Source organism: Jaculus jaculus, chromosome 7 (assembly GCF_020740685.1).
Source record: "Jaculus jaculus isolate mJacJac1 chromosome 7, mJacJac1.mat.Y.cur, whole genome shotgun sequence".
In the NCBI taxonomy this organism is placed as follows: Eukaryota; Metazoa; Chordata; class Mammalia; order Rodentia; family Dipodidae; genus Jaculus; species Jaculus jaculus.
The window spans coordinates 54,717,863-54,735,625 of NC_059108.1; the positions used below are offsets into that span (position 1 = coordinate 54,717,863).

A 17,763-nucleotide genomic window follows, 5' to 3' on the forward strand; every position below is an offset into this window, starting at 1 on the left:
TTCAAAAGGTCAAATGGCAGCCCTGTGGTCTGATCAGAGAAAGAGAGCTCTGGCTGCCTCATAGAGCAATCAAAAGCCTTCTTATCCGAGCCAGGGCACCACATGTAAGGTTCAGAAGTGACCAAGACCATAGAGACCACTCTGAGGCAAAGATGGAAGATTTTATTTGGGAGAAAAACACTAGCTTCCAGGACTGACTCTCAAAAGCAGAGCAGTCAGCTTGGGGTTACAGACAATGGGCTTTATAGAACTCTTCAGTTGGGGGAAGGTGAGGAATGGAAGGAATTTATTTATTTATTTTTTTGTTGTTGGGGCAGTAAATCTCTGTTCTTTACAATAACCATATGGAGAGACCAGAAGTGACTGACTGAGACATAAAGGGTAGTAAATCTAGACTTGGATCCTTGTTTGGTATGGGAGGGATAATGGCTGGGCAATTTCTTGAGGAATGTGGATGAATCACTTCTCTGTTGCCCTCCTCCTGTCCTTGGTTACTTCATTTTGTCCTGTCCTAACAAATACCTAGCACCACAAAATAGTAATATGAAAATGAGCAAAATATAGTAGAGGGTAAAAAAGTTTCTAGATGGAGAAATTAAATATAACTTACATGATATGTAAGTTTTCATGAAAATTGAATTGCGTAAGTGGAGAAGGTCAAGAGAACTCCCAGGTAGCACATCATTTTGAGGAAAGAAATCAACTTGAAACATTCCATCATTTATTTATTTTTTTAAAAAGTTTATTATGGGGGGGGGAGGGAATTACCATGGTATATTTTTTTATAATCATGGAAAATGCTAATAAAATTTTTTTAAGTTTATTATTATTATTATTATTATTATTATTAACAAGATGTTTCATATGGATACATCATGTGTTGGTACTCTCATTTCCCTCACCCCTGCCCTCATTCCATTGGGGACACTCTTTAGTGGGGTTGGAGGTATTCCCCTGGGGTTGTATTTTATGTGTGTGGGAGAAGTAGTCAGTTATTTTGGGGGGAAGGTAATGCCTCTGGGCATGATACCTCAACCTGTGGCCCTTACAATCTTTCCATCTCATCTTCTATAAAATTCCCTGAGCTGTGATGGGTGAGTTTTAAGTTTACTTCAGTGATGAGCTCTTAGGAGCCTCTGGATCTCTACTTTGGTAGGTGTTGAGTATCCTCAAGGTCAGTTTCCTATAGCCTGGTGCTGATTATCAGGAACAGCATGGAAGCAACACTCTTGCTCATCTCCCCAATTCTTCTATGGATTCAACTGTGGCTTGGCTGAAATGTGAGGGGTAGTTTATTTCCTCTGCACCAGTCTTATTACCTTCTGAAAAAGAACAGATTCTGGAATGGAAAGTGAAGTCAGCATAGTTTAAATGGGATAAACATTATTAATTTAGGTAGCATTTGATGTATGTAATCCCTCTTTAAACCAATGACTAGTGAGAACTTAACACCGGAGAACATAGGAGTTTGATCTGATTCCCAATTCCAGATATGGGTTCCTTTCCATGGAGCAGATCTCTTAGCCAATCAGAAAGCTACTGGTTACCCATTGAGGCTGTGTGCCACTCTTGTACTGGCATGTACATCCTGTCACGATGTTTGCCTCTGAGTAGCTAATTGTTTGTGGACTGGCTTCCTTTTGAATTCCAAACACGTCTCTCCATGCCCTGTGACAGCAGCATGTGGTGCCTTCAACAATAGGGTTTTAGCTTTTGCCTCAGGTCAGGCAATCAAGTGCTTTGACAGAAAGCTGTCTTGATTTGGGGACCTCATTGATTTCTCTGATGAACACCTCAGTGTGGGTAGCAAACAATCTCTGCTACTGGGAGTTACAGGTCAGAGACAGTGGTGGCATCTCACTCTGGTCCAGGCTGACCTGGAATCCACTATGTAGTCTCAGGGTGGCCTCAACTCACAGTGATCCTCCTACCTCACCTCCTGAGTGCTTGGATTAAAGGCACGCACCACCAATTCCGGCTGAAAAAAATATATTTTAATCTTAGGCTTCATCCCACCCTCAACAGAGCCCTGCTTTTCAGGTGCTACCCACTTACTCCTTTTCAGGGTTATGTCTTTAAGTCTATCTCCAAGGAAAAATATTTCTATGGTATCAGCTCATTTTGGATATAATTTTGTGCTTGTTGTTCCCCCTTTCCTTCTACTCACCCCAAACCCTTTCATCCCTATTGTCTGGGCCTTGAGTTGCCTATCAGATATGACAGCAACTTGAGCAGGTCCAGGTTAGGAATCACAAATGAGTGACACCACGCAGCATTTTTATCTCTGTGATTATATGGGTTCGCTGAGTAGGATTTGTTCCAAGGCTCTCTATTTTTCTACAAATTTCATAGTATCATTTTTTTCCTTGCTGCTGAGTGGAATTTCTTTGTGTAAATTTACCACAACTTTATTATCCATTCATCCAGTGATGGGCATCTGGGTTGATTCCAGTTCTTAGCTATAATGAATGGAACAGCTATAGAAATGGTTGAGTTAAATGTCTCTCTATTGATGCATGCATCTTTTAGGATAAATCCCCATTAAGGGAATTACTGGGTCTATTGGTAGATCTATGTTCATCCTTTTCAGGAATCTTCAAATTGATTTCCATAGTGGTTCTACAAATTGTACAACAGTGGATGAGGGTTCCTCTTTTTCCACATCCTCTCCAACATTTGTCACTGTTAGATTTTTTTAAAAATATACGTTTTATTTATGAGAGAGAGAGAATGAGAGAGCATGGGCATGCCAGGGCTTCCAGCCACTGCAAACAAACTCCAAATACATGTGCGCCCCGGCATGCATATGGCTTAAGTGGGTCCTGGAGAATTGAACCGGGATCCTTTGGTTTTGCAGGCAAAACCTTAAGGCAAAGCACATTAACCACTAAGCCATCTCTCCAGTCTGGCTGTTAGATTTTTTAATGATTGCCTTCCTACTGGAGTAAGGTGGAATCTTATGGTTGTTTTAATTTACATTTCCCTAATGATTAGGTATGTTGAACATTTTCGTAAGTGTGTGTTAGCCATTTGGAATTCTTCCTCTGCCAACTCCCTAATCAGTTCTCTGCCCCACTTTTGGAATGGGCTGTTTGATTTTTTATTGTTTAGATTTTTTTTTAGTTAATTCTATATTCTAGATATTAGGCTTCTGCCAGTGGTATGGTTGCCAAAGATTTCCTCCTGTTCAGTGGGTAATATATTGGCTCTGCTTATGGTATGTTTGCACAAAAACTTTTTAGCTTCATGAGATCCCATTTGTTTTGTGACTTTTTTCCTTTTCAATTATTTTTTATTAACAGCTTCCAGGATTATAAAAAATATCCCATGGTAATACCCTCCCTCCCCTTGCTTTTCCCTTAGAAACTCCATTCTCATTTCCTGGGCTACTGGGGTTTTGTTTAAGAAGTCTTTCCCCATTCCTCCATAGTGGAGAGTGCCTATTTTTTCTTGTAGTAGGAGATGAGTTTCATGTCTTATATTGGAGTCTTTAATCCATTTGGGCTTGATTTTTGTGTGTGGAGATGAGTGGGTCTAGTTTCATTTTTCTACATATGGCCATCCAATTTGTTCAACACCATTTATTGAAGATGTTGTCTTTTCTCCAGTCTACATTGTGGGCACCTTTGTCAAAGATCAAATATCTGTAGTTATTTAACCTAAGGTCTGAGTCTTCAATTCTGTTGCTTTGGTTTATGTTTTTGTTCTTATGCCAGTATCATGCTGGTTTTGTTGCTATGGCTATGTAATCTAGCTTTAGAACAGGTATGGTGATACTTCCAGAGGTGTTTTTTATTTCTTTTTGTTGAGGATATGTTTGGATATCAGAGGTCTGCTGCCATTCCATATGAATTTATTTTTGTTCATTTTTATTTATTTATTTGAGAGTGACAGAGAAAGAGAGAGAGAGAGGGAGACAGAGAGAGAGAGAGGGAGAATGGGTGAGCCAGGACCACTACAAATGAACTCCAGACATGTGTGCCCCCTTGTGTGTCTGGCTCATGTGGGTCCTGGGGAATCAAGCCTCGAACTGGGGCCCTTAAGCTTCACAAGCAAGCACTTAACTACTCAGCCATGTCTCCAGCCGCCATATGAATTTTAAGATCATCTTTTTCAATCTGTGAAGAATGATTCTGTTATTCTTATTGGTATTGCATGAAATCTGTATATTGCTTTTGATAGAATTGCCATTTTCACAATATTAATTCTACCTATACCGGAGCATGGGAGGTCTTTCCATCTTCTCAAGTCCTCCTTGATTTCTTTCTTCATATCTTTTGTGTTTTCATCATATAGGACTTTCACATCCTTGGTTAGTGTTATTCCAAGGTATTTAATTATTTTGTTGCTATTGAAACAGGGACAGCCTCATTGATTTCTTTCTGTATATATTTGAATCATGTCTTCTGCAAATAGGGCTAGCCTGACATCTTCCTTTTGCCTGTCTTATTGTTTGCACTAGTATTTCATTGAAGAGCAATGGTGAGAGCCAGACACACAAGGGGGCACACATGGTCCAAGCACCCCAAGCCAACTGCAGGGGGACCTACCAGGACCAGAAATTGGGAGAAGCCCCAGGGATGAGGGATCTGGCCTACTTACTCTGTGCTGTGTGCACCTTCTGGCACAGGGTATCTAGGAATTCTCGTTTGTTTTTGGATTGATAAATAATCAGATGTTTCCTACTCCATGTCTGGCTTTGTTTTAGACTAGGTTAAATTCCCTAGAGCCGATGTAAGCCAAATGTACCAGGTGACACATATACTTTTGAATCAGGAGGCCCACGTGGATCCATTCTTTCTCTATCTGCCTTTTTCTCTGTTTCTTTTTCTCTCTCAAATAAATAAAATATCTAAGAAAATTAACTGGATACTTGTGTTCTGGAATTCCATCCAAAATTATTATTCAAATAATCTGAATTTATGGCCAGTAGAAACCACATGCAGAGGACAGTGTGGCAAGAGAGAGGAAAGTGTCATGGGAGCAGGAAGCTTGCTAAGAGTTTGAAGAGGAAGGTCAGAACCTGGGAATAAGTACAATGATATTTCTAGTCGCCTGTGCTCACATGATACAGAACATGGACAAATTTTAATTTGACGGGCATATTTGGGCTTGACTGGCTTAACATACAAGCTCTTCATACAAAATATGTTTTGAGGTACCCTAGAGGAAATTTCCAGGGCTCCTGAAGTTAGGGGTCTCAAAGTACTACTAATAAAAATGCTAGCTGAAAAAGTAAATCTTACACATTCATATGGATAGAGGAATCTTGTGCCAAACAAAAAATAAAATAAATATTTGAAACTGTAACTGTATACATTGGTTTGCTATCTAGCTGCTTCTTACACAGGCAACTCAATATAACATCATTGAAACAAATATATAAGAGATTTATGTATTTAATCATGGTTATTGACAGCATGAGAATATTGTAGCAACAGTACTTTCAACTTGCTGTCCATTGACCATCAACCCAGTGTCAGACTCTGACCTAAGTACTGGGCTTATAAAATATGAATAAGCACATGATCTAGAGTGTGGTGGGTTGGGAAGGAAGGGGTAACTGACATTCAAAAATTTTACAATAAGCTGAAAATGTACCAGACTCATTGAAGCAGCTTACATAGATTTCATTTCATACCTGCAACTTTCAGAGTTCTCCAAACTGGAATTAGAACAAAGTGAGGCTTGGGCAATGTAGCAGTTCACAAATACCACATAGCAAGCAGGTGTCAAAACTGGGGCCTCAATCCAGTTTTTCTTTCTCTGAAAACTGTCTTTTACCTAGATTGCCCTTTATTCCCAAAAATAATATAAGCCAAGTTTTTTTAAACTTCTCAAGAATTTTTTAAGCTAAAAAAAATGATTATATTTTGCTAAGGGATATTGGTAAAGGGTTTCTGATCTCTGCTTTAGAAGTTGATTACAATTTTGACAGGAAGGCAAAAAGGCAGTTTTGGCAAAGGAAACAGCAGGGCACTGTAAAAGCAATATTACTGGGGAAGAAAAGTATGTTTCTCTTTGGCAGGTTTTTAACTTCTTAGTTATGATACAGAGTATTAGGTTTTATTATGGCATTTTCAAACAAAATTTATATGGTTGATTCTCCTCTCCTCTCTTCTCCCCATCCTCTCCTTTCTTCTCCCCCATGTTCTCTGTCCTACCTTATACCCTGACCCTCCAGGCTCTTTTCCACTTTCATGTCACAAGTGTCCTATTGCCCCCTTACTTCCCCAAGACCTATTTCCTCCTTCTCATGGTCTCCTTTCTAGTTACATAGCCTATAGTGACACTGACTTATGTATAAACTTATATGTATGTTAGACTCTATGAGAGATTGAGTGTGGGTAGAGTTATGGTGACTGGATCCCTGAAGGTAAAAAAAAAAAAAAAAAAAAGCAGGAAAGTCTGCACTTGCTAGAAAGTTAAGATGATCTGATTTCTTATCTCTTGCCTAATTCCAAAGAACTGTTTTTCCACAAACACTCAGGACCTCTCCTGGGAGGGAGATCTTTCATAGGATTTAAACATTGTGGTTGGTCAAGTTCAGCCCCTAAGAGCTAATCTCTTCCTGAGACAGCCCCTTACCCTAATAACCAGCTGGCCCTCTGATTCATCTGGGCCAAAAGACAACCACCACCCTAACATTAAAAATACCTTTGCAAGGGGAAGGCAGTCACTTGCTCTCTGATCACTTGGGGGCTTCTAACTGTGGGTGCTTTTTTTTTCCTCGCCTGAGCCTGGGCCATCAAGCCCAGCCTGGGGGGCTCACTAGCCCTTACATTCCACATGGGTTCTTTATCCTTCCCAGCTCCCCACATGGCAAGAGCTCTTTGAACTTTCTTTTCTCTTTTCTTTCTACAGTTTTCCCCCAAATCTATATCTGGCCACACGAACTCCTGAGCTACATGTGTCCCACGTGGGCTTTAGGGCTCCACATGGTACACTTCTCTTCTCACCACTTTATTGCTCCTTGCCTCCCAGCCTTCCCCTTTCAGCAATCCTTTGTAAAATTGGAATAAAATGTGGTATTTTAAAATTCATTCTCTTGAATCTGGAATTGCCAATTCTTTGGTTAGTTTGCAGATATGAAGCACCCCAGAACCCCAATTTCTCCATTACAAGATAACATGCAAGTTTTGTCTTTCTGACTCTGAGTCACCTTGCTTAATACTTTTCAAATTCATCCATTTTCTTGGAAATTTCATTATCCTTTGTAGCTGAATAAAATGCCATTTTATGTATGTACCATATTTTTATTATCCCTTCGTCTATTCATAGACATTGAGGCTGGATCTATTTCTCTGCTATTATAATTAATGCAGCAATAAATATGAATGTGCAAGCATCTCTTGTAGTAGGATACAGAGACCTTTAGATATATTCCCAGGAGTGGCTTTTCTTTTTTTTTTTTTTTGATTTTTTAAAAATTATTTATTTATTTATTTGAGAGCGACAGACACAGAGAGAAAGACAGATAGAGGGAGAGAGAGGGAATGGGCGCACCAGGGCTTCCAGCCTCTGCAAATGAACTCCAGAGGCGTGCGCCCCCTTGTGCATCTGGCTAACGTGGGACCTGGGGAACCGAGCCTCAAACCGGGGTCCTTAGGCTTCACAGGCAAGCGCTTAACCTCTAAGCCATCTCTCCAGCCCAGGAATGGCTTTTCTTATAGTACTAAGATCTAAGAGATTTGGGGAAGACCAATAGTTCTTTTTTCAAAGCTTTGTTGAAATACTCTATATTAGTAGAATATGAATCTAATACATTCACCATAAATATACAAATCAATGATTTTTATTAATTTTATCATATAGTCTAATTATCATGTTTTCAAATTAAAATTTAATACTTTTCCATTGTATATGATAATTTGTCATATAAGGATATTTTCATTTAAATATATATTGTATGCTGAGCATTGCCCCATCCATAACCTCCACTGTTAGGTCAGGATGGGCTCCCAAAATGGAGTCACCATAGTCAGCAGAATGGTGACAGAGGCAAAAGGAAGTGGATCATCCACATTCCTCAAGAAACCCACCATTATCCTTTCCATGCCTAACAATGCCCCAGGTCATGGTTTCCTGCCCCGTTATCTCATAAGTCACCTGGTCACTGTTTTGGTGTCATACCCTAGCTATTGTAAATGATTAATGTAATGACCTCCCCTAAGGGAACTTTTCTATTCAACTTAATAAATGAGTTATTTTTCCTTCCTCACCTTCCCCAACTGAAAAAGCTCTATAAAGCCCACTACCTGAAAACTCAGGTTGCCTGTGCTCCTCTATTGTGAGTCAGCCCTAGTTGCTCATGCTTTTTCCCCCCGAATAAAGGCTTTTATCTTTGCCTCAGAGTGGTTTGTGTGATCTTGGTCACTCCCAAACCTTACACCCAGAAATCAGTTTTAAAATATTTTCTACCCCTTTAGTAAAGGTACTTCGTGTCCATTTATAGTTACTTGCTATTTTCCTTTGAACTTCAGGAAAATACTAATCTACTGTTTCTATGCCTTTGTCTGATTTATTTCTGTTAATATTGTCAACATTCCTTCATATTGTAGTATATGATTACCTTATTCTTACTTCTCAGTGAATAATATTTAGTATAGACATACCACAGTGTTTATCCATTTATAATTCAACATTTTAATTCTCCCAGTGTTGGACTCATATGAATAATGATGCTGTAAACATTTGTGTGGGCATATATTTTCATTTCTTTATGTATATATTTAGGGGAATTGCTGGGCCTTATGGTAGTTTTTTGTTTAACTTTTTGCAAAATATTCTCCAAAGTTGCCACATAATTTACATTCCTGCCAGCAAATACAAGTTCTAGATCCTTGACAGCACATTCTCTTCTTTCACTTAGCATGGCCATTCTGCTGTGTGAAATGCAATTTCATTGTGATTTTAATTTGCATCTCCCAAATGACTAATCTTCCTGTGCCAAAGACTTGAATTCTAAAATCTCTATTTGAATAACTCATTAACTAAGATAAAGAATGTGGAAGGAAGCTGGGTGTGGTCGTGCACACCTTTAAACCCAGCACTAGGGAGGCAGAGGTAGGAAGATTGCCATGAGTTCGAGGCTATCCTGAGAATACAGAGTTAATTCCAGGTCAGCCAGAGCTAGAGTGAGACCCTAACGTGAACCCCTCCCCAAAAAAAGAAGGTGGAAGGATGAAGTGTGATTAGTGGAAAGGGTAAAAAGCAGTTAGCTGTCTGCATGTCATTGACTACAGATATCCAAAAGGCAACAAGAAACTTGGGTCAAAACTCAGAATTTGAAGAAGAAAAAAAAACAACAAAGATTTGGGGGCCAAATGAGAGAGAAAGAGAAAGCTATCATCCTATCTCTGCCTCCACAGTGCTGGGATTAAAGGTGTGTGCTAGATTTAGGTGTTTCATTAAAGCTTTTAACTTGGACCTCCAACCACCTGGGATGGGTCCTGGGGTCCAGCTCTAAGGTGTGTTTGGGGTTGGGTCAAATTTCTAGCCAAAAGATTCGCAGAGAGATTTGAACTCTGTCCGAGTCCCTGCTCTTCCAGCTTACTGCTTTTGGTTTTCACGCACTGTTTTGGTCGTTTGTGTCTGCTTGGATATATGGAAGCAGTTTCTCCTGCCACTGATGTAACTTTCCCCTGGATCTGTAACCTTGAAATGAACCCCTTCCTCCTATGGAAGAGACAGAGTGAGAGAGCGAGAGAGCAAGAGAGCGAGAGAACGAGAGCGAGAGAGAAAGAGAGAGAGAGCGAGTTGAAATCACCAACTAAAGCAATGGAGGCACATAAGTTTGAGAATACTGAGAAAGATACGCTTTTATGAAATCAGTGATCAGGGTAGCCAGATTGCTCAGTGGGTAAAGATCTGACTGTGCAAGCATGACAACCCGAGTTTGGATGCCTAGAATCTAGTTAAATGCCAGGTAGGTGTGGTGACCCACCTATAATCCTAGAATAGGAGTTGAGACTGGATCCCTGGGGTAAGCTGGCTAGCTAGACTAATTGAAGCAGGTGATCCCTGGGCTCAAGTTAGAGACCCCACCTCAGTAAAACAAAGAGGAATAATTGAAGACATCCAGCGTCCACCTGTATTTTCCATATGTGTGCACACATATATCCATATGCCCACAAACTATGTACACCACACACACACACACCAGAAGATATTGTACATCAGTAAGGGAAATATTTATAGCATATTAGTGGCATGGTTACCAGCAGAGACCTGGTGAGTTTTGTTTTTAGTAATATATATGTTCCTCTAACCAGTCCCCAGGAGAGTTTTTAAGGAACAAAGGGAAACAATTGCAAACTCCTCATCAAATAGAGTTACCAAGCCTACGTTTTTCTTTTTTCAATGAACTTTCTTTGTTTTCTATATATTTTATTTCCTGTGATTGCCAGGTACTTTTGGTAAATTGTATTACATAGGGAAGATATTTTAAGATTTCAGTTTCTTCCCAAATGTCATGTTTTTTTTTAATCGCTGTTTTCCCCTCTATTCATATTCCTTTCTTCATTCTGTTTGAAAGCTTGTAGTTGTCAGATAAATAGCCTGGTTAATGATGTTTCAACCCAAGATATGCTGTCATTTGTTTAAAGAGTAAGTAGCAGGAATTCTACATTTGGCTTTCCATAAAAATCAAGCTTGATTTCTTTTTTCCATGTAGGGTAGGAATAGTATTTAATGTCAATGTTTGAGTCATCAAATGGATGTCTGCTGAGCTCATTAATGTCCCTCACTCACAGACCATTTATGGACATCCATTCTGAGTTTATTACCATTCGTGAGAAAATATTTGACCAAAGTTCTCTTTGCTCCTTTGTGACATGGTCCATAATTTCATCAAAGCAAGCTCTTCCTTTCCACAACCACAGATCCATCCAAACTAGTCACTACAAATATACACAGACCCTGTTGTTTCTTTATACACTGGAATTATGAGCCTGGATCTTTTATGTTTATTTTCCTCTCCTTTCTGATTTCCAGTTTTAGAAGTAACTACTTCACCTCTATTATACAACAGGATACCTGGCACTAAGCTTAGTCAGCCAGGAAATACAGAATGAGTCTCATTCTTTTTTAATTTTTTAAAAAAATTTATTTTATTTTATTTATTTATTTATTTGAAAGCATCATGCTGAGAGAGAAAGAGGCATATATATAGAGAGAGAAAGGGCGCACCTGGGCCTCCAGCCACTGCAAACGAACTCCAGACATGTGCACCCCTTATGCATCTGGCTAACATGGGTCCTGGAGAGTCGAGACTTGAACCAGGGTCCTTAGGCTTCATAGGCAAGTGCTTAACCGCTCACCCATCAGCCCCAGAATGATTCTCATTCTGATAAAGAACTCTAATTCTTTCTACCTGCACTTTTTGGGGGCTTCTAAGAAGCCACATTGATAATTGAATTAATGGCTTCACATTCAAGTTCTGTTGTATAGATAGTACCTATAAAGATTCTTTATATCTTCTGTCTTAGTATCTTTTTGTTATGTTGATGAGAAGTTATAAGGACATATCTACTCTTGTGACACACTTTCTGAACTCTCTGTAGGGCTCCTTTATCTCTCTGTAGAAAGAGAACTGCAAAGTTTTAAAACATTGCTGTTTATTAAATTAAATTTTACCATTTGGGACAGGGCTGCTCAGGGTGGCCTCAAAGTCCTAGGCTTCAGGTTTACTACCCGGGTTACTACCCATTGCTTTTGCCTCCGCCACTTAATAAGTAAGGTATACAGGAGGCCTCCATTTGTGTTCAACTCAAATATTTCTTTATGATAACTTTATGTGATTCTTAAAATGGTCTTTGAGCTGAGTAGATAGTTCAATTAGTAATGTACTAATGCACTTGCATGGAAAATGTGAGGACCCAAGTTTAGATCACCAGAACCTATATAACATTGGGCATGATAGTATGTGTTTATCACCCTGGTATAGCTAGACGAGATGGAAAGTGAAGACAAAGGAAACTTAGAAGTTCATAGGTAAGGTAGCCTACTGAAAAAAAAGACCCTGACTCAAAGTGACAGGTGAGGACCAACCCCCAAGGTTGTCCTCTGACCTCCATACATACATTGTAGCTTGCCCACACCCCAGTTCGTGAATACAAGCACATGTACACACATGTGCTTGCACACACACACATATACACAAAAAATGTTTCTCATAGTCAAATGAAGAGCTAAGGCTCACTGCTTCTGTAGAGAAATGTTTATGATTAAGGCAATATATTCTTGCAACTGTAATTCCTACTGACATTTTGGCTCTTTAATGGAAGAATCATTACTTAAGACATAAGGTCAAAGATTGTATCATTTTAGTGCCCATACAATTTGTTTCAAAATCACTAGTTAAAAGAAAATAAAAGAAAATGTGTAAGGTCAGTTGAGGGGTTTACTTCCAAATATTTTTTTGTTTAGTACAACCAAATTCAGTATCTAAGATAATTGTAGAGAGATGCATGGTGCAGATAAAGCAAAGTTGTCTTATCCACAAAATCTTCCTTTAGATGAAGTAAATAAGAACTTAAAAAACCATCAAGAGTTTTAACAATGCCTCTAACTGGAAAGATGTTATCAAAAGAGCCCTTGAGCTATATTAGGAAAATCCAATTAAAGAGAACCATCTACATTATAGATAGATAGATAGATGGATAGATAGATAGATAGATAGATATAGATATAGATATAGATGTAAATAAATTATATATATTTCATTTATTCATTTATTAGAGAAAGAGAGAGGGAGTAAGAATGGATGCTCCAGGGCCTCTACCTCTGCAAATAAACTCCAGATGCATGTGCCCCTTGTGCATCTGGCTTTACATGGGTGCTGGGGAATCAAACCTGGGTCCTTAGACTTTGTAGGAAAGCACCTTAACTGCTAAGCCTTCTTTTCAGCCCTGAAGTGAGTCATATTTTTAGTCTCAGAAGAAGTCATTAGAAATAAAGCGATTGTTTTAATTTGGTATGTTTCAGAATATGACCACTAGAAGAAAGAGTATGACATGGTTCTTCTAGCTTAACAGGAGAGGCATTCTGTTGGGGACATGACTCAAATTATAGTGTTTTTCTACTAATGTCCTGAAATGGTATTCATATGTAGTAACTGGTATGTTATTGAAAACATGAGACAAGAAGTTATGTTGTAGAAATAAAAATACTAAAGAAGTTATTCCAAATCTATTGTGTTTGTTGCACAGTTAATGTAAAGAATAATTGTCTGAAATCAAGAATATACACATTTGAAATGTGCATTTATTCAGTATAAAAACTTCTGAAAACATTCTGCTAAACAAAATGCTGCATTATGGCAGTATCATATAGCTATCTATAATAGTATTGGAGAATACATATGTTCAATTAAATATATGCAAATCACACTATGAAATCATTTTTAAGTTTCAAACATGAAGTCTTATCAATATCCCAAGTAGAATAAAAAGTACTTTTTCTCTCTTATATTAAAAAATTGTATCAATAACACCCAAAATTTTTTTGACATTAAATTTTTCAATGACTCTTAGTGAAGGTTACTTGTGACCAGAGTTATGTATTTTTCAGTAACCTATCCCTCTTTACTGGGATGTATAATGTATTGTTTCTAAAACTATATAACCTGTGGTGGCACATGATCACCTTTCACTAGTTCGTCCCAAAATACCATTTTACTGCTTATTACATATTAATTGAGCCCTTGGGCATTCCGTCATTATCCTTAAAGCAGAAAAGCCTTTCTGCTTTTGTGGTACCTCTATCCCAAACATAGCAATATAATGTTTTGATTGGCAGATTTGTAAAGTCACTGACATCCACAAACACAGCTCTGAACTTGCTCCATGTTTCACTTGTTCATTCTTTCCCTTCTGTAGCCACTCCCTCAACATGGATTAGTGCAGGAAGCAAGAAATGTTGGATTCCTGCCCACTTCAGTTCTGTTCCACAGGATCATGATTGCTCTCTAACTTGTTTTTCAAAATTTGAGAATTTGATAACTTTCTATGTCATAAATTTACATCTTATATTCAAAGAGTTAACATTCTCTCTACCTCTGATTCTTTCTCTTCTAGCAGTCTCATTCCTTTCTGCTCCATGGCACAATCTCTCTGCTGCTTCCAAGCCATCTGGTTCTCATTAGCATGAGAGATTTGCTCTGACTACTTTCCTTCCCATACAGATGTCACATTGAATCACAGGCATCCACTGCTTCCTGAGGCAGTTCACCCCATGTTTGGATAAACCTGTTGAGAGCTTTTCTGCTAGATGCACAAATCAAGTGAATTATCCATACTTTCCACAGTTGTCTTTGTGTGCATGTCACTGTGAGGTGGTTTTCTTTTAGGGTTGCTATGCATCCATGTGTTATGTCTACCCAGCACTTTGAGCTTCAGGAAAGGGTGTCTACATCTGGTAACTTGGGATTTCCATGTCTGGATCCACCCCTTCCCTCACCTCAGAACAACAGCAGTTGGAGCTTTAACTCTGGGCATGGCACATATTTAAATCTCCAATGACTAAGCCGTGTCCACATATAGAATTATTTTATTTACTAAACTAATAAGGGATAATAAAATCATTAGGAAGTAATTCTGTTTTAATTTTAATTGTAAGATTAAATGTAGGGGCCTGGGGATGTAGCTCAGGAGTAGAGCAGTGCTTGCATGCACCCTTACTCCACTCACAGTAAGTGTCTAAATCTTTCTAATTGCTTAACTAAGAAGACATTATGTGCCATTTACTTATCTACAAATGGTTAATAGAGAAGACATTACATGTTGCATATCTGTCTGAATTTTGAACAATTTTACACCCTATACATGTATTACTATTTTCAAGGTCATAGAACAATTGCAATGGTAACTTCTACTTATGCAATTTCATATAATGCATGAACATATTAATACTTTGGCCTTCCTGTTACAATATGAATATGAGAAATAGCTTGGCATTGTTAATTCAAAAGCACAACTAGAAGTTTCAGCCTTTGTGGCCTGCTTATTAGTATCTCTAAATCTTTAACATATCTAAATGTACTTGCATTTGTGTGTGCATTTTGTGTGTATGTGTGTTTGATATGTGTGAGATCATATGTGTACAGACACATGTGCAGGTTAGAGGTAGACATCAAGGTTACTTAATTGCTCTGCACCTTGTTTTACGATACAGGGTACCTTGCTAAACCAAAATCTAGAGAGCTCTTGTCTGCCTCCTTAGTGCTGGGATTAATCATGCACATCACTATGCCCAGCATTTTTATGTGGGTTCTAAGGATCTAAACTCAGGTGTGCAAGTACTGAGCCATGCACTTTCCTGTCCTATGCTAAACTATTGTTTAAACAATCTTAATTAAATGTCCTGTGGTGCTAAATTGTAATCATAGAGACTATCATGTATGATTGAGAACCTTCAAAGCTTCTGAAACAATGTAATAATAATACTATAATAATAATCAATATGTTACTAATCTCAAAGAATTGCTACCATGGCTTCCCTCAGACTCACTGAACAGCTGCTGTACCCAACAGTGGTGACATCATGGCCAGCTGAGGCTGCTCTTCATTTGTCCCAAATAATGTAGAGAGTGTATCTGGGCAAGCTAGGAGGCTTGTGATCCATTTACATCTAATATGAAAATGTGTTCATATGGTGTCCAACTTTCCATTAAGCCATCTTTTTCATTAATATTTACTTCCTATGTGGGAGAATGCATACTTATTTGTAGACTGTCTGCCTAGAGTTCTGAGGACAGATCCTGCACACAGCAGGCTGGAGCTGTGAGGTGGTTGCTTTGGGTCAGGTGGGTGGTGGGTAGTGGAGGGATGCTGTGAGGCTCCTCTGCATCCCATGTTTCTCTAGGGTGCTTTTTTGCAGGGCCTGAATTATTAGGAATTATTCATTTCAAGTTCTTACTTTTACTAGGTTTCTTTAAAGCCTACTTTTCTGTTTGCCCATTAATCATCTCTATAATTTTAGAAGGCAAAATGCATGAAGCTTAGAACTAATTATGCATTCTATTATGCCCTTAGATAGCTGAATGACAGTCGTGTTCCAGCTCTCAATCCCTTCTCTAAAATTTATTCCACAAGTGATGGCTTAATGATCTATTTACTTTAAATGTTTGTCGTAGGGACAGTGATTAGCCTGGTTCACTTCACTTAAAAGAATGGACTTATTTCTTGGAATCTGTAAGCATTTTGAAAAATCACTGTGGATTTTGAAAATACAATTAATACAAAATACATTGAAATACACCTTGGTTCAGAAGATGGATACCCTTTGAACTTTAATTATAAAGTCTGAGAACATAGCATCTGCTGCTCTCAAGTTCCATTGATGGAAGGGTGCTGACTCCCTATGGAAGTCATGTAGGGGAGGGGAGACTATATCTTGTTTTTCAACTCTAAACAAAGAATGATTTCAGAGTGGCATAATTCCTAAATGTGATGATTACTTAATATTCTGCCATAAATCTTCTGCCTTTCCTAGTATATATTACAATACGTAACTGGCCAGTTGAAAGGCAAGCACTAGTCTCCTCTGTATCTCCCAACTGGGTCTCTGTGATACCTTTACTCTGCAACTTTGAAAAATGTCCTTCAGTAATAATGTTCACAACTCCTAGGGAGAGGTCACATAATTGATTTTAACGAGATAGCTTATGTTTCTATCAGCGAGGGTGCAGTATTTTTCAAGGAGAGATAACACTGGAAATTAGTATATATTCAATTCTGTCACACTGTGCTTTCTTGTGCCCTAACTATACAATTCAATAAGAATGTGAGCAAAGCCTTTTCTACTGTTTACCCTACATTAAAACATTTTCTCAAGCATACATCAAATATGGCTGCAATCAAGTTTTAGATTTACTGAGGACCAAGTTTTCAGGTGGGGCGAGGCTGTCTTTGTCTAGATGTCACTGTCCACCCCAGAGCCACACTTGCGGCAGAAGATTTCCATGTTATGGGTGAGGAATCCCTCACCCACCAAGGAGACGGAGCACTTCCCACAGTTGAAGCACTCGCTATGCCATTGGCGGTCTTGAAAGCAGATGAACTTGGCACCTTTGAGACCTGGAGGGGATTAGAGAAAGAGGAGTCAACACAGTGAATTCCAGGTCAGCCTGGACTAGAGTAAGACCCTACCTCGAAAAACAAACAAACAAACAAACAACAAAAAAAAAAAAAGAAAGAAAAAGAAAAAGAGTAGTTAAGCCTTTCAACCAATATGGAACAGTTTACCAAGAGAGTTTCTAGAAACTGGTGCTAGAACAGTGAGTAAGAGAAGGTAGACACAACCCCAAGAGTGCTGACCCTCTGGCCTGTCCAGCTGGGAAGGTCAGCTACCTTATAGGTGAGTTCTTTCTATGCAGCCTAATAAGACTCCCAGCCAAATTCCCCTGCTATCTATGGAAGTAAATCCAGTCTGGTACATACAATTCATCTATTTTTTGGGAAACAAATGAGAACTTTCAAAGACAGCTAAAGAAAAGCAAGTGCAATAGGGAAGTTGGATAAGTTTTAAAGTCAGAAATATCCAAGTATGAATTTCTCTTCCCTTTCTATGTGATGGGGGTTTCTCAGCTGCAAAATGAAACAAATATGTACTTCTCAGCCTGGTGTTTAGTGTTTTAGTGACTTTTGATTTCATTAATTCCTTTGTTTTCCATGTTATGTTTTATTTGGAATAAGTCCTATGTACAAAGGTTTGAAGCACAATTTCCAGAATGCTCAAGTAGAAAATTTCATCCAGACTGTC

At 38.6% G+C, this 17,763-nt stretch overlaps 1 protein-coding gene across 1 annotated transcript in view; it reads right to left on the minus strand.

Moving 5' to 3' along the window:
* Positions 1-16,302: 16,302 nt before the first annotated feature.
* The window catches only part of Fhl5 (four and a half LIM domains 5), a 68,646-nt gene continuing 67,185 nt past the window's right edge, over positions 16,303-17,763 (minus strand). The window contains exon 6 of the mRNA XM_004663647.2: positions 16,303-17,078. Coding sequence (XP_004663704.1) covers positions 16,915-17,078 — 164 coding nt within the window. The 3' untranslated portion in view covers positions 16,303-16,914. The remainder of the gene's footprint in view (positions 17,079-17,763) is intronic.